At 42.7% G+C, this 26,264-nt stretch overlaps 1 protein-coding gene across 5 annotated transcripts in view; it reads right to left on the bottom strand.

Moving 5' to 3' along the window:
* DENND5B (DENN domain containing 5B) overlaps positions 1-26,264 on the bottom strand; it is a 114,393-nt gene that overhangs the window by 27,973 nt on the left and 60,156 nt on the right. For 4 of the 5 annotated variants that reach the window (XM_086467529.1, XM_086467526.1, XM_086467517.1 and 1 more), the window contains 4 exons: positions 13,232-13,419; positions 9,283-9,819; positions 7,633-7,864; positions 5,385-5,535 (listed from right to left, as the gene is read on the bottom strand). In XM_086467529.1, coding sequence (XP_086323655.1) covers positions 5,385-5,535; positions 7,633-7,864; positions 9,283-9,819; positions 13,232-13,419 — 1,108 coding nt within the window. Of the gene's footprint in view, positions 1-5,384; positions 5,536-6,741; positions 6,829-7,632; positions 7,865-9,282; positions 9,820-13,231; positions 13,420-26,264 lie in introns of all 5 variants that reach the window. The other variant, XM_086467503.1, reaches the window with a different exon arrangement.

The raw sequence follows: 26,264 nt of genomic DNA on the forward strand, positions 1-26,264 counted from the left end.
GACTTGCCCAGGAGGTTCCCAGTCCCCATAGCACATAGTTCCTTTCAGAAACCACCTTTAAGCACAGATTGTCAGTCACACTTTATTCTTGAAAATGAAGGTATGTGAACACAAGCGGTTACCATTTTCATTGCACCTGTCAGTGGTTTGCTATATTAGGTTATGTATAGTAACTGCTTTTTTTCAGGTTTTCATATGTAAAAGGTGAGTTTTTAGTACTTGCAAAGTTTAAATAACATCAGCGTTGTGTGTGGATGGCTCACTGCTGACTCATTTTTGGCTCATTTAGATGCACTGCACACATGCTACTCTATAATACTTGAAAATGCAATTGTTTGACTTGATTAAGGAAAAAAAAAACCAAACTTCACTGAAGACAGTCAGCCTTAAAACATTACCCAACAGATAGGGAGGTAGAAAAAGCCCATATAATATGAAGCACTCAGTACAAGAGACAGACCATTTCCCATACAAACCCCAATTTAGTTAAAACCAGAATGAATTCTACCATCATATAGAGATTCAGCAACCACTTTGCATTATATATATCATATTTTCTTTAAAAACATTAACCAGTGTTAATGTTAGTGAATATGCAAACAGCATTCCTATTAAAAATGAGGAGAACCAGAGCACCAGGCAGATAAACCCTGGGCAGTTCCCGGCTTCAAGGTGGGGCCAGTGATGGAGGCCACAGGACAGGGCCCACACGAGTCATACCATAAACTGGAGCACAAAAATGAACCAATTCCATACACTCCTCAAATAAATATTGCGACAAATAAATACTGACACAGTGGTGAGGTCAGCAAAACACAGCACAGGAACAAACGCCTGGAGAAAGCAAACAAATACTTTTGAAATCTGCTTCAAGGCTAAGAGCAACACATCGCTTAGCTAAAGCCTGAGGTTAGGAGGCCAAGTATAGCGGGATCTGTGCTGGAAGACTTGGACTGCACCCTCCTTTGGGGATCGCCGCAGGTCAGGTCAGGTAGGACACAGGGCAGACAAAAGCATGAAGCTCACAGGAAGCTGGGGTACAAGTGAGGGGGCTCTGGAGAGAGAAGTGGCCAGGGCAGGAAAGAAAGAGGAAAGAGGCTGGGCAGGGAAGGAAGCAAAGAGAAAAGCAGGGGGCAGATAAATAAGGTGGGAAAACCAGGGCTAAACAAAGAGAAAGGCAAAAAAAAAGGATAATTCAAGCCATTTTGTTAATGTGTAACAAGGCAAAACCTTCCTTTGAAAATGAAAAGAAATTAAGGAAAAAAATACCAGCTCAGTTGTTCTTTGCAGGCATTCACTACAAACTGCCAAAATGCAAATATATTCCCATGCTTGGTGTGCAATCAGTGTTTTCCTCTGCAATATTTAATCTCATTTATCAAGCTTCTTAGTACAAATTAAGTTACAAGGTAATAAATTAGATTGAAAACACAGCTTGTTTCATTGTTTTAATTTTGCACTGTAAGCATATTCACCCTAATTTAACAATTAGCTAATCAAAAACCATGAAGTGTTTATGTAGCTTGGCTTTTTGTCATTCAAATTCCTCTCCTGGATCATTGCGAATACATCAGCCAGTGGAGTCCCAGCTACAATTTCAAAAGCCTGGCAGAAAACGCATGTAGGGAAGGAAGAGGGGACCATGCAGAAACCACAATGTGGTGCTGGGGTTTGAAAAAGGAAAGGAGGACAACGGAAACCGCTGCTTATTTCCAGATAAATAGACCAACTGCCTAAGGGACTGCAGTCTGTTCCTCCTGGGATGCTTTCTAGGAGGACTTCTGCAGAAGCCACTGTTTTACAAGGCTAGAGCAGTGTGGATGGGCCACTTTTGAACCCAGAGGAAGCTGCAGCTGCTCTCTGTAGGTTCAGAAGGTTTTCCCATGACGTGGGGGATGTATTGAAGGCGATGAGCACAGAGGGAGTCCCTCAAGTGGCACATTGCTGCCTGATGGGAAAAATGACAGAACTGGTGGAGGTTTTTTGTTTGGAGGGTTTTTTTTTTTAATTGCTGTTAACTGGGAAGAATTGCTCTTTACAGAAAAAATAATTTCTTTTAATTTATAAGAAATAATTTGGATACAACAAGTTACTATCTTTTGCTTAAGTTTATATCTACATATTCTGCAGTTAATGTCCTTCCATGTTCTGGGGGGTTTTGATCAAAAAGATGATTAGGGAAACTGCATACCTAGGAGCCTATTCTCCAGTTTTATGGAGGTGGGGGTTTGAGGTGGGATTTTTTTCTGTTTGGGATGTTCATTTTTTGGGTTTGTTTCTATATATATGTATATATATAGATGTATATATATATACATATTTGCTTGTTTTAAAACTTCTAATTTCTTTTCAGTAAATTGAAGTTTGGAGTTATTTTCAGTGAAGTTCTTGCTTAGCTGAGCAAGCCAACATTTCCTGACCACCATGGGGAGGAGGTGAAGACCAGCCCCTAACGACACCAAGCATGCACCTGCAGTCTGAACGCTGGCAAGAATAGGAGCAAACGTAAGAGGAATTGCTCTTCCGACCCACAAGTGACCAAGCAGGCGAGAGAAAGCAGCAAGCAGTGTGACGCTGGCTGGGGCCAGAGGAACACAGGTTCACCCCCTTGTCCGGTCTTTTAAAGGACATCCTGACGGGAAGCAGGAGGAGGCAGCAGCGTGACAGAAGCGGGGCAATGCATGCTGCTGAGCATGGCCGCGGGCTGACAGATGAAACGTTATTAGACCTCACTTGTACGACAGACTTTGGTGTTTTAACACTTACACGTGGTAATGTGATCAACATTTATTTCCAGCTGTGTTTAGGTGGAAGCGATCCAATATGACTATCAACCCTCCCTCTGTCCCCAAGCCCTGTTCTCCATGCCCAGCAAGCAAGATCCAGACACCTCCTCTCACAAACACAATTTCTGCTTGTCCAGGCAATGTGGTTTTCTGGGATTGCATATAGGATCTAGAACTAAAACTAGAAGTGTTTCCTAGCATTATATTTCTGATTTAGATACATTATACATTTAACAGCCTAGAAACTGACAGAGGTTATCTTCAGTGCTTTGCCTGGTTACAGGAAGGGAATAGCCAGATAACATTATAAGCTCTAGTTATATATTTGTTAGTTTATCTGCCAAGAAAGGGAAGCAATAAAAATCTGATTACTGGCCAGTGAGGACAGGTTTTCATTAAAACAGCTGTGAATTGGTTTATTTGCTACTGTCCAGCAACAATTGACTGTAACATAGGAATGCTTTTTCTTTATTTTTTTTTTTAAATTTTTCCTCCTGCAAATACACTTCCTTACAACATTCAGGACAAAATTTGCTGTACAGAACTGAAGTCTGCAAAAGTAATTCTCATCTACATAGCAATATGCTTTGCATTAACTTTATGAACTCACACAATACCTACATCTGAAGTCCCTGGGAATGTAGCTGAAATGTTCTCTTCCCCCGTCCTCATACGCAAAGGCCCGGTCTCATATGCAAGTATAACATATCTCCAAGAAGCACACACTGGGAAATGCAGATTAGTGGAAAGCTATATACTTCGATCCATTTTGTGGTCAAAAGAATTATGTTGTATTTGCAGAGAGCTTAAAAAGGCTATCTGTTTTATACATGGGTGTAAATTCAGCAGAATTACATGTCTTAAATGAGAAAGAAAGACAGTCCTCTCAGCTGCTCCTATAAAAAACCAGGAAGCAGAAAGATATAAACAGATGGTCTTGAGATTTTCCAATTACAAACCTTTTTGGCAATATACAACTGGAGGAATTCCAAACATTTGTCACTTTGACACCGCTTTGCGGTAAGTAATGAGATTTTGGTACTTACAAATTCTGAAACATGCTGCGATTTGAAGACCAAACCCAGCTACCTTACTCAAAATTACCATTCAGGGAGTTAAAGTCTCATTTTAGAATAGGTACCAATCTAACATCTCAAAAGGCCTAAGGAAAACTATTTTTAATTTGATGCTTATTCATAGATTCACTAAGATTCTGCAATATAGCCAGAAGATATAAGCAACTTTGAGCAGGCTGGGCACACTCACACTGTTGCTGACACTGTGAAACTGAAACCCATCATAAGGATAAGAGGCAGACTGCTAAACACAGCATCCCACAAGATGAAGAAATCCTCCATTCCTCAAGGGAGCATTACCCGTAAACTTTTTGTCTCGGTTTGTAAGAAGACTGCAAACAAAGGAAATTTGAAATACACATTCTTCCTTTTGGTTGTTGTTTTTGGCTTGGTTTTTTGTGGTTTTTTTTTTCATTTCTTTTAAAGAACGCAATTCTTTAAACATTCGATGCTTAAGGATATCTTATTTTATCATTTGCAAGTCTTATTCCTATTAGGTTATTAAAAAGGGATTAGCTAGCACTGGGGTGCACAAAAGGTGTATAAATAGAATTGAGTGGGCACCTCATACAGGAGCTGAGCAGTGTGTGTGCATGCCAGAAGAGCTAGCTTTAACATTTGGACAATTGCAGCTTTTGGAGCTCTCAGATTTCTCTCTGCTTCCATTTTGACCTACCACAGAAAGTGGATGCAAAGGCCTGAGCTAATAATTTCATGAAGTAGTAAACATTGATGCACAACTCTTCTTTTTTTGAAGGAGAAGAAACCCCCCTCTTTCCTGGGTTTTCAGAGAAGAAAACTAAGAAGTAACTTACAGCACTTCGAGTATAACTGTATAAAGTTGCTCCAGGTTCTCATTTTACATTAGGCAAATTAACTATGTAATGCTGTGCTCAATTCCACAGCCGTAGGTACCCCTGTCTTCATATCAAAGTGCACTGCAGACCCCTGTCAGACTCAGAAGAGCAACCCAAGTACAGAACCACACACTCTCCACCCTCACAGAGTTATTCTTCCAGGTTCTTCCAATGTGGAAACTGAAAAAGAGCTATAAGAATCTTTGGGGCATGTAATAACAAAGGAAAGAGAAGAACAGAGTGGGCATTAATTTCAGTCTGCATTACGATGTGGAGACTCCAATACCAAAATTTCTTTCAAAATCTGAATTTTAGCTTGGATTTCCAAATTACCCTATTCAGTGCAAAACAGCGAAGAAATAAATTTTAAATTTCTTATGGCAATGATAAAATTAACAATATATATGAGAAGACACAGTACTTGCCACTCAACAGAAAACAGTATTGAGGAATCTTCCCAAAACCAGAGCTAACGCTTTCTAACATTACCCAAACCATGGCTCTAACTTCAAAAATTGCAGCCCACGCAAACCAGAAATGGAAAGAGTTGCTAGGGTTCATTAGACTGGCCAGAAGCCATCCAAAACTAGGACTTCTGTCCAACTATGTGACACTTTTATACGAGAAATCTGTTTTCAAATCCAGAAAATAAAACCTGCGCTTACTTGTTATTGGTGGGTCCCGTTGCCAAGACATCCGATTGCAACTTTGGGAAAAATCCTTGTTCGTATTTCCCTTGGCCGATCTTCATATCAAGTAAGTGCGGGTGGATAGCTGTGTGATCGATCTTCATCAGCCGCTGCTCGATGGATTGGGCTGCAAGTTACAGTCACAGGTGAACAACTGTGTTAGCGAACCGCCTGAAGTCACATGCTACAACAACAGAAGTGGTCATGCTCCGATCCCTGAAAATGCTCTAAAAAGTTAAATAGACCCAGAAACCTGTCACTTACAGAAGTGAGGAAACATCTGTGCTGTTACTCTGTTATTTTGCTTTTAGTTTCTTCACCCAACACAACTAGTATTGGCACAAACAAGTTAACTGTTAAGCAAGCAGGTGTCGACGGGAGCCTACGAGACAGGTTATGAATTGGGAAGAGCAAGTGCAGTCTTTCCCTGCAATTCGGTGTTTGGCTTTAAGGCTCCTTCGGCAGGATGGAGACCTCTGAGGCTGGCTGCAGCTCTCTGTGGGGTTGGCCGCCTTGCTTTGCCCCAGACACACCTCCCTGGGCAGATGCATTGGGGGGCAATACTCGAGTTTTGCAAATGTCTGGCACCTATAATGATCCTCCTCCTGAAATCAGATATGCCATTACTGGATAGCTATGCCTTTTGAAGGCCTGTCAACTGTAGCGAGGCCTGAGCAGCATCAAGACGACGAACACGTGCTTGAAAACAGGGGAGGCTACGGCAAGACCAGAGAGGCCTCCCCAGGTATCTCAGCTCCACTGAGACTAATGCGGTTCAGTCGTTTGCTCCAAGGACGTGAGGATTTCATCTCAAACCTCGAGCAGGATGAAAACAAAACCTGTCACCCTCTCAACACCGACTCAGATGCACTGTGAAGGAGAGGGGAAAGGAAGTGTATGGGGGAAATCAGCATTTAATTAGCAATTTTAATATTCAATTCTTTATAGCCCATCCATTAATGGGCAGGCCTGTTCTTTTCAGCATATCACGGCTAGTGAATAAATATGCAACATGTGGAAGCTAAATCCATTTTCCATTTGTCAAGAGCAACACAGAACTCATTTCCTATGTTATAAAATAGTGATGGGAAAGAAACTGCCATAAGATTTACACACATTATCATTAGGAACTCAGCAGCCTTCTTTTCCTTTCTAAAAAAAAAAAAAAAAAAAAGTCGCTTTGCATGGTTTTATTTTGGAGGAAAGGACTGGGTGGTGTGGGGTCAGAGGGTTTGAAGGGTTCTGAAAATAGTAGGTTAAACAAAGAGGTGCTGGATAGGTGCTAGGGTCACATATAATGTGAATGGTAAATACGAAGGAAAGTTGGTATTACTATCAGTTTGCTGCTTTTCACAAGACAGAAAATGAGGTTCCGGTGCCACAATATCTACCAAAACTAGACGCTGAATAGACAGTCGACCTGCAAATTAGAATTGGTTTTAAACAGAAAAAGTTAAGGAGACACAGAATTTCTATTTCTGCCACATTTGTAAAAAGTGAAACACACTGAAGGAATTAAACAAAAAAAAAAGATAAATATGTTTGCCCCAGTTCATTAATAAGTGTCCCAACAAATGAAGAGTATAATTTCCCTGTATTACTTGGAAATGAAATACATACTTGCAGAGTAAGAAACTCGAGTATAATTTGAAAATGCATCCTGTGACCGTAATGGAAAATAATCCAAGTCTTCAGTACACAGTGTATTGTTCATTAATACTGAGCATCTATTGCTGGACCTGCTAAATATGCCACACAAGATTATGTCCCCGGCATCCCCCGCTGCTCTAACCAAATGGTGTAAGGCAAAAAAAAAGGTCTTTTTACGGGAAGGGGGAAACGAGGACAGCGGAGCAGACACCGGGGCTCAGCTCCTTGGTGTGGCTGGCGCTGGTCCCACCACCACGGTGAAGGAAAGCTCTCCTGGCAATGGAACAGGAGCTGCCCGAAATGAGAAACGGTGAGCCCAGCTCCGTGGTTTGGTTTGTGTTTATTAAAGGCACTGGCCTAGGAGAGCTCAAAGGGAAGGTAAAGGAGCACATGGGTTTTGGTGTTTAAAATCATGCTGAAGTTTTTACCTAGGGAAAATAAGGACACCACTGAGTCCTTCTCAGGTAGCTCTAGGGCTTCCTCACCGGCTGCAACGCTCAGATGACTGAAGACCTACATTTCTTTGTGGCTGACATTGTACTTTTGAATATTTTACTAGCCTGTCTGAACATACCTGCTTCTTTCAAAGTGCTGCATTTCTGATAGTTGGATGTCCGCAGTGCAGGGGCCCTTACATTATATAGCCTTATTTTCTCAATTCGGGAGTCAAAAACTCGCAGAAAAGGGTCCTTCTCTTCCCACTGGGAGATTATCTTATTGTCTATGAAGGTTGCAAACATCTGTGTTTCGATGAAGTGTGAAAGGAATGGGAGGTAAGGCTCAGGTTGGTCCGAAAGGAAGGAAGCCTGAAATACAGAACAGCTCATTAGTGCCATGTTCCCACCCGGTGTTGACACGACAAGCCGTCCTGCGGCAGGGAACCAATCCAACAGCCAACAGGAAGGCTTGGACAAGGCTTCCCCACCACAACACCACCACTCAGGGAGGACAGGATCCAGCTACGAAGGGGTTTGCCTCATGGGTCACCTCTTTGATCATGACTGTGAGACATCAGCAGTCGGGGAGGTTTTGTGACAGCTAGAGTAAAGGGAATATGGAGCTACTGAAGCAGCGCCTGTGCTGCCAGCTTTTTGAACGCAGCCTGGCAGCTACCGCCCACAAGAATTAGCCCTGTGCAACCTGCAGCAGACCACTGCCATGTGTGCCCACTTGGGACCTCTGGTCTGAGCATCCCTGCTTGGGCCCTGATCACTTACTAAGGTGTCATACATATCAACGGGTATACGACGCTCTTCAGCTAATGCTCTTTTGTGGAGCTAAGCAGGACAATTAATCATGAAATTCCAATTAAAGTTGAGCATGTGCCTAAGTCTCTAACTGAGCTTTGAAAACCCTAACCTTAAGAGGCCGTTTTATTGCAGCAGTACTAGTGCAGATTGCCCAAACGACCCCCTCCTTCGGAATACTGCACTGTTCAATGCCTGAAGACAAACAAGACCAATAAAAGGCATGGCAGCATTTTTTTTTTTTTTTTTTTTTTGATCAAAAACTGACTCAAATCAATATTTAGTCTGTTCTGGACTGTTTACCCCTGTAACATTCTCCTTGGAGAAGCACTTGTATCTGAAAAAGCTGATGGCTAAGAGCGCTATCTACTTTGTAAAGTCACTTGGAAATAATAACTGAGCAAGCTTCCAAACGTTTCTCATTCCTTTTGCTGGCCTACATGCTATTTATTTCCCCATTTCTAATCTCAGTCTCCTTTTCACTCTTGTGTACACACTACAAGGGAATCATAACAGTATTCTTCTGCCACAACGATGTGATAACCTTCTACAGAACAACACCACCTGTTAACAAAAAGCTCTACTGTGAGATTAGGAAACAAGAAAGACTGGATTTGTTTTTTGTCTCCTGTACGCACCTCTCCTCTCAGCAAACAAAAAAAAGAAAGAAAAAAAAAAAAATCACTTTCCATTGCTACCCTTCTACCAAGCCCACAGGACAGGCCCCATCAACTGGGCAGAAGCCTGCCAGCTTGGTTTGTACAAGCCAGGACAGCTCTGACCAGCTCAGTGGATCTGCTCCGATCTACTTTGGCAGGCGATCTGGCCCTGTGTAATCAAAATGGACAAAAACTCTCAGGGAGGCAGATGAAGAACGGCAGATTAGAGTATCTAGGCTACACATACATAAAGTAGCTATTCTCCCTCCCTCCCAAAACCACTTTCAGACGGAAAAACGAATACACGGCTATCTTTACTTTGTCAAAGTTTTGCATTTGTTCCCTGTTTGTCAGCCACGACTCCATATCGGGGGCAGCCTGAATGACGAAAGCCTCGTAGTCTGCAAACATCTGTGTGAAGCGGTTGGCGAAAACCTCGCGAAGCTGCACATTCAGTTTGTAGTCCCTCAGCTCCACGTCCTCACATGGCAATTTCCCATCCTTCTCCTTCTCCGCGAGGGGAGCCGTGATGGCCATTTTTTCCATCGTCACGCCCGTTCTTTTGGCAAGGGCTTGCAGGCGGGCGATCGTCTCGTTGCCTTTCAGCAGCTCATACATGTTGAGGGCATTGCTGGAGATGTTCCCGTTCTTCTTGTCGTTCACCAAGTCACTAAGAACCAGGTTCTTGAGTTTGGTGGCGCTGTCGCTGCAGTGCAGGTTACCCTCTGGCGGGATCCCAAACTGCAGGAGAACCTCGGAGATTTCCTGGATAAACTCCAGCTTGTTGGGGAACTGGGGGAATTCCTCTGGCAGTTCGATGAAATGGTTATCGATGTCTACAAAGCACAAGTTTGCCTGAAACACAAAGAGAAGTTTCAAAACAGATGGTCAGCACTGAACTGGCTCCTCTGCGAAGTAGCCCTATTTTTCCAGGGTACTTTCAGACAGAAGGGTAAGAGCACACATATGCAGGAGGCTTTAGCTGCATTGTCTAGCTTGTGACATTTCAGACTTCAGTAAAGCTGAGGGCCAACTGGATGGCAATGATTTAGTGAATAAATAAAGACTCCTGCCCTCTCCTGTTCCCCCAGGACCTGCAGATCCCAAACTTCCCACTACAAAGATTTGATATCCCCTCCCAGACTAATGCAGGACACACCAGCAAGCCGGATGTGCAGCACCACTTCTCAGCCCACGTAAATACTATTTGTGTGAACCACTGCATCTCAGGGGCACGTTTATTTAACCAGGATCCAACTGCAAGAAGCCTCTGTGGCTGTGCTACCAAGGAACAAGGTGTTCAGTGAGAAAGACGGAGCTGCTATGAGCAAAGCTACAAAAGAAGGTCCCATGCAAACCCCTTGGGATCATGTCTGAGCATAGCTTGTCCACTGGAGGTCAAGCCCTATTTCCCCACTCCCCCCTACCCCCTGTTTCCATGGAGGCTTTTAATCTTAGCAATTCCTCTGCCCGAGATTCAGAGTGCTCTTAGACAGCTTTGCTATGAATGGAGATGGATCTCAGCCCATAAGATTAAAGCTAAGTGAAGACATGAATCTAGCAGAGCAGATACTTTTACTAGGAAAGTGTCAATGGGGGGACGGAAGAACCCTACATAAAAATTAATTACATTGCAAACGCACCCTCAGGAATAATAGCAGAATGAAAACCAGTAACTGATCTTCCAAACTGTGGCTTACATCTGACATTCACTGTCTGAGTGCACCACGCTGAATAAAATCTTAAACCAGGTCAGATTCCCAAGGTGCTGAGCTCTGACGGGTTTTACCCTGGCATAAAGCTGCAGAATGGGAGATGCAGAAACCCACAGGGCAGCAGGTCTTTGTTAGCCCGATTTGGCCATTAGCACAGCTCCTCTGCCTTCTCCAAGGCACTTATACTGTTCTTTACTTCTCACCAAACACTGTAGACTAATCTTCAGATAACATGAACAAAAAGGACTTATTTTCCTCCTTTTCTGAAAAGGTTAATTTTCAGCAGGACAACACATTCTACAGCACACATGGTTATACTATATTGGATATTTCAGGGACATGTTTGACATTAATCACCTTTCACATAGATACTTTAAAGGGTATTAGGATTCATTTGGTAAAGCAGAAGTGTCCCTTCATTTCACTTTTTCATAATAAATTTGGACTGTACAAAGAAAAGCATTTCTTCATACGAAACAATTTGCTTTACTTAACTATACAGCTATTAAAGAGTTGTGGTATGCATTGGTACGGTTCTTTAGCTCAGGGACTGTCTTCTTATCTATCAATATTTCATTTCAAAGGCTTTTTAATTTCAGCTCTGCATATCATTTACAGAATTTGAAAAATGAGATTTGGATTCAGAAAACCCTTGGGGAATTGGTCTCACTTCTCTCTTCAAAAACATCTGATGATTAAAGTTAATGCAGAGAGATTAGTAACCTTAAGACAGCATGATGGCCAGTTGTTAGAATTTTTATCTCTAACAAACAAATGGTTTATATTTAGAGCAAGAGCTTGAAAAGCTAGCCCCTGGCCTGAACCATAAAGCAATGCTACAGCACATAGTGCTTCATCACTACTCACATGTTGAAGGATTTTCTATCTTTTATTGTCTAGAAGAATTTGAGATTCAAGATCTTCCCTGTTCAATACCCCTTCCTTCTTTCCCTCTTCCACAGTTACTGGACCTGGGATGTTCAAAAATGCTGATATTTTTCATTCATCTGTTAAACAACATAATGGGGGTGTGGGGGTGTGGTGTGGTTTCTACTCCACTATTACTATTCCCTCACTGGCTATATTTAATTTGTTATTCCAGTGATACTGCAAGCCCATCACATTAAAAATTTAATTTAAGGGAAATGACAGCTTAATCTGCTAACTAAAGGCACATGACTAATAATTTTAAAAATCACAGTAATTATGTAATATTTGCATTGTTTTATGGAGAAGTGCAGCTAGATACCAGCTTCGTTTCCACACCAATGAAAATTTCATGCAATTGGGTCATTGTATCCACGAGGGAAGACTTGATTTGCGCTGTTACATGCCACTAAGGCTACGAATCAGTCACCTCCACCTAATACTTAAAACAGACCTTTATTAAAAACTGATTAACAGTAATAATTCCTGCGTTTATCCCTCCACTTCCACACACAAACTCCCCCTCCTGCACATTCTCCTCTGCTGCTGCTCCCACCTGCCTTCTCAGCGCAAGAGCACCCATTTGCAAGCCGTAGGGACTCTGCCCCAGAAGAGGTCCCCCCATGGAGCTGAGCACAGCACTCCCACCATCAGGAGATGTTACAGCCATACAAATGGTTATTCTCAGGGTTCCCACTGATTTTAAGAAGAAACCCAAGTTAAAAGGCATACCATGCTCAAGAGATGGGTTCAGTCACCACCTCGAAAGCAGGCAGGCTAGCCATATCGCAAAGACTTTGCAGTACGGAGAGTGATCAGTGGACAGGTTAAAATGTGAAGCAGTTTTAATCATCTTGGTCAAATTCTGAGTAGAAAAATCTCCACTTCACTCTCTACCATCAGTGACTTTAATACCTAGACTAGGAGGATGACCTTTCCTTCCTTTTTTTCCTCTGGGGAAAATGTGACAGACCAGGCAAAGTTTTCAATTCCCATTGCACAGGAGGACAGAAGATCTTCTGTCCAAAAGACAATCATTGCAGTGAGTCAATATTTTAAAAGTATGTATGCGCGTATACCTCTAAGTGGTTCATAGGCATGGTATTAATGCAGACCTGGCTCGTTTGAGGCCAGGACACTGGTCTAGTAATAGACTTTGACCCAGCCGGGAACACATGGGCTCACCTCTCAGTGGAACAAGGCTGACAGGATAGGGCACGCTTCTCAGCAGCAGTGGGGAGACAGGGAGAGGCTTGTATCATCTAGCAAATACACCCGAGACTCAATTTTGTAAGGACCATCCCCAAATGAAATGCTCTTTACCCCTCTTTCAATAGGACTCTGACACTGACAGGGTAACAACATCTGGTGAAGCACATGATGTAGGGAAAGCAGAGAAGCTTTCAGTGTCACAGCAAGAAGCAGAGAGAAGCATTTAGAATTCAATGCAGTTGGTGGCACTCATTACATTCAGAAATGGACCGAGAAGCGCCGCGTAGACTTCTCCCGCCACCTCACTCCTGCTAGCAAACAGTCTTCATGGTGCCAGAGATGTCTCCTAACACCAGTTCACACGAATATTAATAACACGTTTCAGAGTAGCAACCCCAAAGGTGGAGACTGACCTCCTGAGGCAGCTCCAGCTTGGAGCGGTCGGTTCCCTCCTTGGACTGCAGTCCCATCAGGTATGGAACGGGAGCATCCAGAAAATGCAGGAGAGAGGCAGGAAGGATGGGGACATACACGTGCTGCCACTGAAAGGGGAACAGCAGCGTCGTGATCCCCTCCGCCACCGTCATCAGACGCTGATAATCTAGACAGGGAGAGAGAGAGATATTGAATTATCTTTCTGTGTTTCGCTTTTGAAATCTGGTTGGCAAGGACATCTGTGACAAAACAAGACAGAAACCATGTTTATATGGTAAGATGTTCTTTTGAAAATAAGATGGCACTTAAAAACCTTGAACATTATTTAATTCGTCAGAACTCACTACCCTCAGGAAGAAACTGCTGCGCATAAATATTCATATCGTATCTAGATCTATTCCATCATTAAATTCATTTATTAAAATATACCACAAGTTCTCTCTATAGTACAGGATAATAATACTCAATTCTATAAAAAACATGTATTTTTACAAGGGAAAGAAGTGAACTTCAAGGAAACGTTGTAGTTTCTCTCTTGCCCCTGCCTGCCTCCTTCTGCTCCACTTACTACTATGCTTCTAAGCCTGAGTGTACTTTCCAGAAGACTCTCCTTGGCCACATACCAGCACAAGTTTACAGTCCCTAAGTATTTAAAAGCACTGCTTTTAAGTAAAATCCAAACAGAAGCTAATAGAAATTTAGTTCTCAAAAATATTCTGTATAGCTAGCATATTTATTTTGCATTAATTTTCTCAAATTTGTATTTAATCCACTAGTTCATTGCTTTGCAATGTTTTGGTTCAAGTAAACACATCGTGCATTATTTTTTAAATTAAAATTTAATTCAGTCCAGCTGAGCTGCAAGTATATTTCAGCATTTGAATAAGAGCAAATTATTTCTCAAATATCCAGCTGGCATGATGCAATACCACAACCTATTTATTAATATAAATGATGGAATCCAAATTTGAGAACATAGTTTAAAAAAAAAAAAAATAAAATAATCACACATTGGGATTAAAGAGATGGTCATCCTTACAGTGAATCTTGAACTGCAGACAATCCATTAGGAAACAGGTAAAGGCCCCTGGGTCTTTTAAGATGCTGGTGAATGTGACACCAGATGATTACGTCTACTCCATATTACAGCAGCTTCTGCATTAATAACAACTCGTCCCAAATTTCTAAGAACATCAAAGTACTTAAGCCCCAATTCCTTGGGAATCTTAACTTACACAAAGAAGCAGTACATCTCATTTAACGGTAACGGTTAAAGACAGGAAAACCAAAGTGCAGGTTTGTACGGGACTTTGGATGTGGACGATGTGCATGGCACAGACAAGAGGGGGAGTCAGTTCTGATTCCCGCCCTGGGCCTCTGCCACTCGTGAAAGTGACTCTTCACTACTTGCAAAAGGAGTTGTTCCCCCCAGCTTCAGTGCACAGGGACGTTGTCAGTAACCAGCAAGAGCGGCAGAAGGGATGTCTCCTCTATGGCTGTATCCAAATCCAGTTCTCATCAGCGCCAGGCAAGTCTCACGAGCTTTGGCCTGAGCAACCAAAAGATTTTCACTCTCACCAAGGCCAGCCCTGGATCCTGGGTAACACTTGGATTGTTGCCCTTGTCTCCTAGCCCCTCTCTCCACTCGGTGAAATTAAAGATATATGTGTGAACACTCTGGTTTTGAGTCATGGAAGAAGGCTTTTTTCCTATAGCCCCACTGACTGCTTTTGCCTGGATAGGAGCTCAGCCTGGCCCTTCCCATTTTCTGAACAAGCCAGCCTGATACCCTGGCATACATCAGCAACAGCAAAAGCGCTGTCATCCGTCACTGCTCAGCTATTAGGAGGTCACTGGGAAGACGCACTTGAATAAATATGCAAATTAAAACAACAAATTGCATAACCCATTCTCCTTCTTGCTAGCACCTCTCAGTGGAACACCACGCTCGATCTGCAGAAGGTCAGCCAGCAAGGCAAAAACATTTTTCATCTTGTCTAACAGCTAGTCACTCAATCTTCAAAATGATTTTCATGCATACAAGTCAGTCTCAAGGTTACACCTCAAAACCATTCCCAGCTACAGATCAGCCATTTATGAATCCCTCCCTATGCAATGGTCTATAATTATACACATCCATTGGCTGTCTTGTTGAGAAGCACTTATACAAACTCAACTGACAAGACCTACTGGTGAAGCTTAGGTGTCTGATAACATTTCATAACTCTGAAAAATTTAAAGGTAAAAAAAAATAAAAATCAAATACTGAAATTTCGTAGCATGTCTTAGTATGCATGAGACAATTTCAAAGTCTGTTCTGATCTACACAGCCACGTGAAATAACAGATCTTCACAGCAAAGTTGCAAGTATTTTTTTGGATAAGGGCATTCAAGTCTAGAAATGCATGCTCACTTTTATTTAATGCTACTGATATATTTAACATAGTCACCAGCACAAGTTTTGCAACCAATTTACTATGAGGAAGCTGGTTTTTTTTTAAAAAAAACCAACTAGTGATGACCAAATTATTAGGCTAATTCATCGTATCGTAGAATGGTTTGGGTGGGAAGGGACCTCAAAGATCACCCAGTTCCAACCCCCCTGCCATGGGCAGGGACACCTTCCACTAGATCAGGTTGCTCAAGGTTCCATCCAACCTGGTCTTGAACTCTGCCAGGGATGGAGCATCCACAACTTCCTCACGCAACCTGTGCCAGTGTCTCACCACCCTCAGGATGAAGAACTTCTTCCTTGTATCTAGTCTAAACCTGCCCTCTCCCAGCTTCCAACCACTACCCCTCATCCTATCACTGCAGGCCCTTGTAATAAGTCCCTCCCCACCTTCCCTGCAGGCCCCTTTCAGGTTCTGGAAGGCCACTATAAGGTCTCCCCAGAGCCTTCTCTTTTCCAGGCTGAACAAGCCCAATTCTCTCAGCTCGTCCTCATAGGAAAGGTGTTCCAAGCCTCTGATCATATTGATAGCCCTCCTCTGGGCTCGCTCCAGCAGCTCCATGTCTTTCTTGTGTTGGGGGCTCCAGAGCTGGACACAGTACTCCCAGTGGTGTCTCACCAGAGCAGAGGGGCAGATTCACCTCCCTTGACCTGCTGGCCACACTTCTCTTGATGCAACCCAGCATACAGTTGGCTTTTTAGGCTGCAAGCGCACACTGGTGGCTCATGTGCTTGTTAGTGATTAGCAGAGATAAAACATATTTATGTACCCAGCACTGTTTCCAGAAGAGAAGGAAGTTCCCAGGTTCCTCCAGAAAAATAATATTTAAAAAAAATGGAAATCGTTCTTTTGATATTTGTTTAATGAAGTAAGAAACTCTAGTTACTTTGTATTTACTTTCAAGTCTGTACAAGGTTAGACACATATCCTGTAAGGCATAAAGGCTCTTTTGATGGAGGGATTCTTGTACCTATCAGAATTTGAGGGAAGCATACCGAGGACAACCTGGAAACAAGGGATTCCTCCATTTCCCCAAACAAGAGAGAGAAAAAGCGGAAGCAGAACAGGAAAAAAGGAATGAAGGAAAAAATGGATGGAAAAAACAGGGTTTGTATAGACCCTATCCCACCATCCCCAGCCTGTTTGCGTCAAGGGAGAGAGCGTTTCCAAACCCTATCCCACCATCACTGTTAGACTTTTACAACAACCCCCAACGGCAAGCCAAGTTTTGCCTGTTATTTTATGAATGGCAGGCTCAGGTAGGAAAACTACTCTCTCAACCTACTGCAATCTTTAGAGCTAGATTAGGGGATTAGGTAGTATTTGCCTGTTTAGGGAGTGTTTTGAGAAAGGCCTGTCTGTTGAGCAGAGTGAGGACACAACAGTCCTGTTTCCCACCTATCTGACATCAAGAAACATCCGGAAAAGATACAAAAAAGTTAAAACACTATCTGGGTGACATCCACAGGAGGTGACAAACTTAGTGATGAATGGCTCAAATCAAGGCAACTTCCTGAGATCCGTGAAATAAATAAATAACTCCCTTCCTCTTCTCTGGGCTCACCCACCTCATGTGTTGTACACCATGCTGGACGCAGTGAGAGGCCCTGCAATGCCAACAAGGCTACTACTGACTGCTTTAAATGCATAAGCAGAAGGTCACAGCCCATGGTGATGGCCCACAGCAGCAGCTGCTGCCACCAAAGCAAAGATCTGATCCATGCAAAATCATCCCTGGGTACAGAAGTAAGTAGCAGACAGTGGAGACCCAAGCATAGTGCAATGCCTCCCCTTCTCTTTGCTGTGCAGCCCAGGACAGTGGAAAACGGACCCAGAAGATCTGGAGTCTTACTGAATGTCCTGAACGCCAGATGTGTTTCTCTTCAGTGTGCAGATGGACTTTTAGCTTTAAATTTTTTACCTTCGATCTCCTTTCCATCTGATTGCTCCACCTCTCTTACATGCATTGCTGTATCACTTATTTTTACTTTTCATTTCTCCCCACTCTCAAAGCGATGATAGCTTATACCACAGTATTATTTTGCTTGGCAGCTATACCCACAGCTCTCATGCTGCCTTCTTGGTACAGGGAACTATCCTGTGTCTTCAAGACAGGGAACACCACCGAGCACAGCCCCTACAGCAAGATCTTCCTGTTCAGAGTTAAATCTCTGATTTGTACGCAGGACATTTTCCAAGAGAAATTGCTCAAGGAGGATAATCCCAGGGCAAAGTGGCCCCTATGGCTTCTACTGCAACTGCTGCCTCCTAACAACCACTTAGCTGGATTTGGCTATGTGTCTCACACTTAACCTTCTCCCTAAGTGAAGAGGGCAACAGAGTCGAGTTCAAAGACTCTGGATCCAACCCCTTTTTCTGCAGCGCCTGCCAGGGGCCCCTGGCCAAATCCCTGCATCTCAATTCCCTGTGCAGGACAAGCAACCACAGCGGGGACTCGCTCCGCCATGGGTTGGCAGTTTTGCTGCGCGAGCGCCATGGTTCAGCCACATTTTACAAAGGTCTGGTAACATTCATGTGGCTCACAAGATAAAAAGTAATGCTTAAAATGCAAACCCTGAGAGATTCCTGTATAATTATGAATCACTGTTTTGTGATGGAGATGGAAGTAGTTTCGGCACTTGAACATCAATTCACTATAAATGTTTTTCTGAAAGAGGCCAAAATTTGACAAATATTTGTCTTGATGTTGATTCTTCGTAATACAATAACAGGACAATAACCAACCATCATGGTATATTACAACAGATACTGTGCATGCAGGAATATCAATCCCAAAGATCTTAAAGTCCAAGCAGAGGCAGTGACTGAGAAAACAAATCAAAATAGTCCTTCTCCGTTAATTTTACAGGTTGAGTATAGATGCTCCAAGTTGTTAAGCAATTCACAAAGCTCAACATAAAAATTACTTCTCCTGCTACAAAGGAGTCTGATATCTCAAAATCCTTCCCATGCCGCAGCAAAAAAGAAACCAATGTCCTTTGGGAGGGGAAAGGGACCCCTGGGCAATGATGCCCCTGCCCAGAAGAGCTAATACCTCCCCTGTTCAGGTGCTACGTCCAAAACAGGTTCAAATCTTTGGTCATAATCAAACAGAAGTGAATTTCACCTGGGACCTTCTCAGCAATTGCCCAACCACAGGGTTTTTTTAGTACAAGGCCTGTGTAAGAGCACACACATACTCATTTGAACCAGAAACGGTGTCTTTCCATGATCAGTACACTGTTATTCTGGTTTCCACACACACAGCCTTCCCGATGAAAGAACAATTCGGCGGTTTTCCAACTCTGTTCCAGTAACCTACCAAAGGTAAGGTAGACAGCCTACTGCAGAGCTGGAGTCTCAGTGTGGATCTTCTAAATCCAGTATGATGCTTTAAAAATAGACCGTGCTTCCTCGTTCTTTTCCTTCTTAAGTCCCGCTCTACATACAATTTGAAAGCACTTGGAAGCATTTGAAAAGATGGGTTACCTAGACACCACTTTCTTTCCTCTACTGCTTTTTGAACATGCATAAGTGCAGCTTTGCAAAGCCACGTATTTAAGTATGTATCCTGGAAGATGATAATCAGAGGATGTTCTCAAAGAGTACCTTATCAAAAGGAACAAAACAATTCTAAGCAATAGTTTTAAACAAAACAAAGCCAACAACAGAGGGGAAAAAAAAAAACCCAAACCACAATGAACCTTCATGAATAAGAGATAATTCTTCAGAGGGAAACACCTGAACCAGCTTTAAAACATTCTCGTGACTGATAGTTTTTCCACATGCTACCTCTTCAAAGTATTATAAGCAATCGCTGTTCAACTGCTACTTTTTGTAATAAGAGATGGATTAGCTGAGCTAGGTATATTAGAAAAAATGGAAAATAAAACCTAGTATTTTGCTTTGAGCTCTGAGCGCGAGTCAAGAACGGGGCACAACAGTTATAAGACCTGTCTAGGGGCTTGGTACCTTCAGATCTGTAATGTTTATATATAGCATACTGCAGATGAAAAAGGAAATCTGAAATTCACATCTGAGACAAAAATTGTTTATGAAAGCAAAGGGTTTCAAATCAGATCTCAATAGCTCCACAGAAGCAATGCATATAAGTGTCTCAGACTTCAAAGCATCCTGGAATCTTCCATCTTTCATCTGGTTTGTATACCGGCAGCTGCGATTACTGACAAGCCAGACCAGGTGATTTTTAAGAGACATTCAGATAAAATGCACAAAAATGCTTCAGGAAATGTTTACTTGCCATAGAAATCACCTTGCACCAGCGCTGCCTTCAGGCAACTTGGACAGGTCAGTGACGTGGGGCTGTAACCAGCACACCGTCCTGGGGAAACAACCCACAGCATCTCAACGCCCTTTATCCCTGACGAAAGAGTGGATTTACCAGTGAGTGACACAGCACGTGAGTTACAAGATAAAAGCAGAGTGGCAATCCATGGAAATCTGAAAACATGTATTTTCTTAAACAGGGTGATCAAGATCAGCCTGCATCTAACTGCCTGAACTAAGAATTAGCCTCTCAGACTGGGGATCAGTTCTGCCCCAAGGGAAATATCCTGAGGCTGATACTCACTGAGGCCAATTCTTCGCATTTTCCCTCATTGGCAAATGCTTAATGGAAAAAAAATAACTTCCACTTCAATAAATTTCCATTTATACAATTAATCCATGTCACAGCCTGCCATCAGTGGTTCAGCATAAATTAGTTTATGATTAAGAGCCACCTTAAGAATTAATTCACAGGAAAACTTGAATTAGCTCCCATTATTGGCATGGTTAAGCCTCCAGCAGCAGGGCAAAAGGCTACAAAGATGCTGACAAGGTGGCAGCAGGACCCGTGAAGATGCCCCTGGTGACACAGGGAGCCCCTTGCTCGTCCCCATGGCTGTGGGGCAGAGCAGCCTCCCTGGCGGGCAGCAGCTCTATGCCAGGGCAGCAGGGTGTCGGGGAGGGCACAGACTCTGGCAGGCAATAAGACCACTTCTTGCCTGCCATGTTATTTATCTGACATTTGCCATAATTGGAATGTAAAGGCTTAATTTAAGCTTTCTTTCCCCCATTCTTAAAAGGTAAAGATGTTTTATAATGGAAAATAATACGATCCAATTAAAAAAAAGTGGAGAGGTGGTAGAGTGTGTGTGTGTGTATGCATAGTGTTACAAGCAGTTGCCCAGTCTTCCTCTACAGTTTGCTGTGAATAGAAACAGGAGTGAGGTTGTGGTACAGACCCATACTAGCTCCTTTCTCCTTGCTTCCAGATGCTTTAAAAACTTGACTTTTCAGGCTGTATTGACTTCAGCTAACAAAACTGAGCAACTTTTAATTGAAAAACAGTTTTGTCTTTTCACCTAAGTTAGAAAAGAAGAGTGTATTTGATTCTCTGATTATTCTGTCCAATTACTTGTCTCCTTTCCAGGGGAACGCACACTGCAGTCTCCTCTGTGGTGCTGTTGAGGCCCTGAACCCAGGTCTCTTTCACAGCATAGCCACATTTTGTCCACATGTAAATTGTTCTCTGCAATATCTTCCCATTGGTTTTGATAAATACTAGTGTGGAGTGCAACCATTTATATATAGCGAGCAGAAAAGCAAAGGTTTTCTATGTAACTATTTGGAGTAAAAATGCTTTAAAAGGCAAAAATGTCATGTGTGTATGCATTTTTTAAAATCTCCCCCAAAACAGACTTTGTAAGAAAGATCTTTCAGACACTACCTTTTTCTAGGAGACGCCTATATATGCACATAGTCATTTGTATTATAATTCCTAAGATTGAAAAAAAAAATAATGCAAGGAATATTTCAATCTTTGAGGAGCAATTACTCCAGCCATTTGAAAAACAACTTGGGAAATGCTCAACCTTATAATGAGTGGAAACAGCCTAAGCTCTAAGAAGTTTATCTTTGTCTCATCCACGCATTCCCTCTCATGTTTAAATCCCTAGAAAGGCAGACATACAAAATGGATTGCCGAGGTTTCCACAGAGCCCACAGTTTAATTCATCTCTCTCCAGCAGACTTCTCAAGCCAGTGGCATTTTGTTACCAATCCTTGGGAAATTGTAGCAGCTATCGCAGAGCATTATTAACTTGGACACCGCTGGAAGCCCAGACATTCACAATACCCTTACATCTCCATGGTCACATGGGAGAGCTGTGCTCTGAATAAAATAAAGGGCACTTGCAAGAGTATTAATTTCTACAATTGAATAAACTATAATAAAACTACAACGGCAAGTCTGTTTCACAAATGAAAGTCTGTAAGGCCCAAGATTACACAACATCAGATGAGTGCTACAGCGTGTGCCTTTAGTGATAACAAGTATGATTCTGTGTCAGTTTTTTCTTCTTTATTTGGAGTCTAGTAGTTCTCATGTCCTTCCTTTAAAAGTCACAGGAACACATCATAATCCAACATTTCATTTTTTGAGGATGAAGTTTATAAGGCTGCAATCCAAAGACTGCACCCTGAAGAATTGCGGGGAAAAAATATCTAATCTCTCCCCTTGGTTTTCAAGGCCCCATTGTTGAAATCTGGCCCTATTTAAACTTAAAAGTATTCTCTATGTGCAGGAAGATGTAACTTGAAGCCACAAGAGTTCTGCTTCTAGTGTTTTCAGGTACAGCTTTCTGTATCATCTTTGCAGGCCAAAGTCGGCACTTAGAGCAGTCTGTTACACCTACCCACCATCAGTGACTGTGATTAACTCCCTGGAAGTCCACACTGTCTCCATTAACAGTAAGGACTTGTCTTTTCAGTCTTGCCATTTAGGGTGCAAGCACAGGTCTCTGCCAGCTCCCAAGCTATCCTTGCCTTGTTCTGCATTTTGCCCTAACGCTGCCACAGCACCATTTGCTGCTCACAAGCTGCACAGATGTTTCACATCTTCAGACTGAAATGCTTTTGCCACAGAAGGACATAATAATGTGGTTCCCAAACTCTGGTTTGCAAAGCCATGGTGATAGCTCCTTAGCATCAGGCTGCTTTCAAGATTAAACCATAAACTTGAGAGAAATTGAGGATTAAGGAGTTGCCTGCAGTCCAAAACGTTCAGGAATGAAAGAGCTTAAAAAGTGAGCTCAAAAAATGAGCTCATCATTCTTTCGTGTCAGTGTCTCCACCACCCTCCTTGACCATCACAGCTGCAAAGTGAAGTTACAGTCCACTGAAAATCCCTTCATTTTCCCAAGTGACAGAACACCACTCACCCGTAAAACACCATGAACAGCGCAACCAGATACCTAAAGTTGACAGCAGCAGCCATGGTACAAACAGCTACCAATCGGTCCTGTCCCCACCGCAGAGCTGTGACAGACACTTTCATATCGTGCCGGGAACACATCCAGGGCAAGCTGGGTAAAGTCACCCAACACTCTCACTTCTTCATTTAGTTGGATGCCTTTGTTCAGGCTGCTGGAAACATTATGCCTCAGCTACAGGGTTAAAAATAAACTTTTTCATCATCAACTCCTAGTTCACTAGAGGAAAAACCACTCCAGAAAAGCCAGTACAGTCTCTGTGCAACTTTCCTGCCAGTCCTTCACTGCTGTTATCAACAACTAGGTGCAACTCAATTTGACCACCATCCTTTTGCCAGGCAGCCCACTGCCCATGGTTGCCTATAAAGCTTGGAACTAAAGTTGTTTGGCCAGTTGTTCCCAGTGTTTGCAGTCTTCATATCCCTCCTGCTCTTTCTTGGCTGCAAAAAGTCATCGGCCTTTAGTGGACAGATGTTTAGTGAGAAGTTTCAGGTTCTCAGCAGACAGCCAGCAGGCTCATTGTATGGTCAGGGTTGCACAACAATTTCTATTTTTTGCTCAACTTTCCAAAAGAAGTCTTTACTCCTTAAAAAGAGGAACAAATTTTTTGGCAAGTGTCCTAGGTTACAGTGTAAAATGTGCCAAAAAGAAAAAAAGTATTCTATTACCATCTTCAGGAGCTGTTGAGACCAGGTGGGGCAGTGCTCCCTGCCTCCCCCCTCTGGACTATCTTCTGTTAATGGGCACAACAATGCCTTATCGCCTGACCCATCGATAACTCGCTCCTGGGCTATCTCCTGTTAATGGCCCATCAAGGAACTGCCTCACGACTCCCCATCCCATTGTGAGATGCTCCACCCGGGGGGAAGGAGCCAAGCAGTCCATGCTAAATATAAACTGAGATTTCGAACACCCTAGCAGCCTTCTTCCACTGGATTCCCAGAGGAGTTTTTCCCCCCACTGGAGTTCCAGAGGACAAGAGCTACCTACCTACCAGTGGACCTTCGGAGGAAGACCAGACTCTTTTACTTGATTGCTGCTTCAACAGCACTACATCCATTGCTTCAGGAGGACTGAAGCCATCATCTTATCGGACTGCTACTGCCACCCTAACAGGGTGTCAGGTTGTATTTCTGACTCTGTCAGTGTAAACCAGTGGGTTGTTTGGTTTTTTCCCTGCCTTGTGTTATATATATATATTAGTAAAGAACTGTTATTCCTATTCCCCATATCTTTGCCTGAAGGCCCGTTAATTTCAAAATTATAATAATTTGGAGGGAAGGGGGTTGCACTTTCCATTTCAAGGGAGGCTCCTGCCTTCCTCCACAGACACCTGTCTTTCAAACCAAGACAGCAAGCTTGAACAAAAAGCTCCCTTCCAACAAGGCTAGGAGAACCACAGGAAAAGTCAGCTTACATTTCCCACATGTATTATTACCAGTACTCTCACTGAAATAGTTTGATGAACTGAAATAGGCTTTGGTCTGGTGCTCTGATTTCTTGAGTATGGTAGGATTTCAGTGAATTCTGACTTCGGGTTCATAATGCTGTCCTGCTTTAAACTGCATTCTGTGGATGCAAGACCATCTTCTACTAATCTCTTGTTGAGTTTCAGAAGGTTGCAGCAAGGCCAGGCCACTGGAAACATAGACCAGTGAGTCCATCCTCTTTAAAGCAGAAAGGGAAGGAAGGACAAATTTGCAAAATCACTGTCTCATTCGTTACTTTGGAACAAGAGATATGTAAGCCAAAAACTTCTTTTCATCTTTTGCCTTGAGAGAACATGGGAGTTAACAAAGAGCTTCTCCCAGATGGATCTCAAAGTTTAGAGAGAAGATTTCGGTGGTATCTAGCCTAGTTATAGCTCAAATAGGAAAAGAGCTGCTTTGTTTTCCTCTTTCAGGAATTGTAAGACTGACATTTAAAAGAAGCCACGCTGCACAATTAGCCAAGCACTCAGCTATCAGGTTATGCCAAAACTGAGGCTTTGCACTTGACCTCCACTCCACATTCCTCGCCTCTGGGAACCAGCATTATGATGCTATTTACATAATCACAGTATTTCCCTAATACAACTGTATGCTTTTCCCCATGTGCCATCAGGTTGTGCCTATATTAGACAGAGAAGTAAAGGTCATATCAAGGACATCCCTAGATTCACCAATAATAGAGGGAAAGGGGGAAAAAAAGTATCTGAATTTCAGAGGGTGGAGAGAATTAATTTTCAATCATCTCATTTTTCTTTAAAAAAACCTACAGTGAAAACAAACAAAACAAGCAAACCCTTAAATTAGAGCCAGTCATTGGAAGACAGCCACGTATTTATCTAACTTCTGGTGGCACTGACAATTGAGTCAAAATTATTTACTGGATATTCGGTATCTATCTCAAAGATTATTACAAAACTAATGCATACACAGGTTGCTCTCCATCTGCACAAAATATCACCAAAATGTAATCTGACAAGCAGATTTTTCCCAATGTTACTAGCTTACAGTTAAAAAAAAAAAAGTCTCAGTTTTCAGTGAGTCCATAAGCAGGGACCAAGGTGGGAACGATGAGTAGGGATGGGGAGGCATTTCAGTGATGTTGCTGCTTAATGTCGAACCTCAGTGTCAAGTGGCAAAGGCAGCATGACTCAAACATGAAGAAAGGGGTAAGCACACACACACAGAAGCAAAAGGGAGGGGAAAAGCAGCCTAATCAAAACTAACAGCAGGATTTCTGCTCACACTTCAAACTGAGAGCAGATAAAGCCCGTCATTTTCAGTTCCTGAAAGCAAACCCCTGGAGTCCATGTGGAGAAGTGATCTGCAAAGAACTCGCAATCCTTTGAATTCAGTCATTTGCAGAAGAACTAACCTTCTTCCACCTCCCTGAACATTTTTCCCCATTCTCAGTCATCTATTCATTAGTATTACTACTATACTTACTGACCTTTTCTTTTATATGACAAACCCAAGCGTTAACTTTTGGAGCCTGAAGGTTCATTACCTGTACTCATTTTAGATGGCTTCCTATCCTCTCTCTCCCCTCCGTTCCAAGCAGTCTGTTCCTTGAACAACATCTCTTGAGAAGTCTAGGTATTCAGCATATCTTTTCTTCTTTTTGTTAGAAGGTATGCGTACCTCCTGGCTTCGTATTGTTCATTCTGGTCTGACGAAACCACCCCACCCCCACCAACTTTTTCCCTGAGGCACATTTCACTAATTTAGGGTGAGCATCACAGAAGCCGTTTGGGTATCCAGATAATATAGACAGGCATCCAGTGAGAGTAACCTCCA

This window comes from Leptosomus discolor, chromosome 1, assembly GCF_034619465.1.
Source record: "Leptosomus discolor isolate bLepDis1 chromosome 1, bLepDis1.hap2, whole genome shotgun sequence".
Lineage (NCBI taxonomy): Eukaryota > Metazoa > Chordata > Aves > Leptosomiformes > Leptosomidae > Leptosomus > Leptosomus discolor.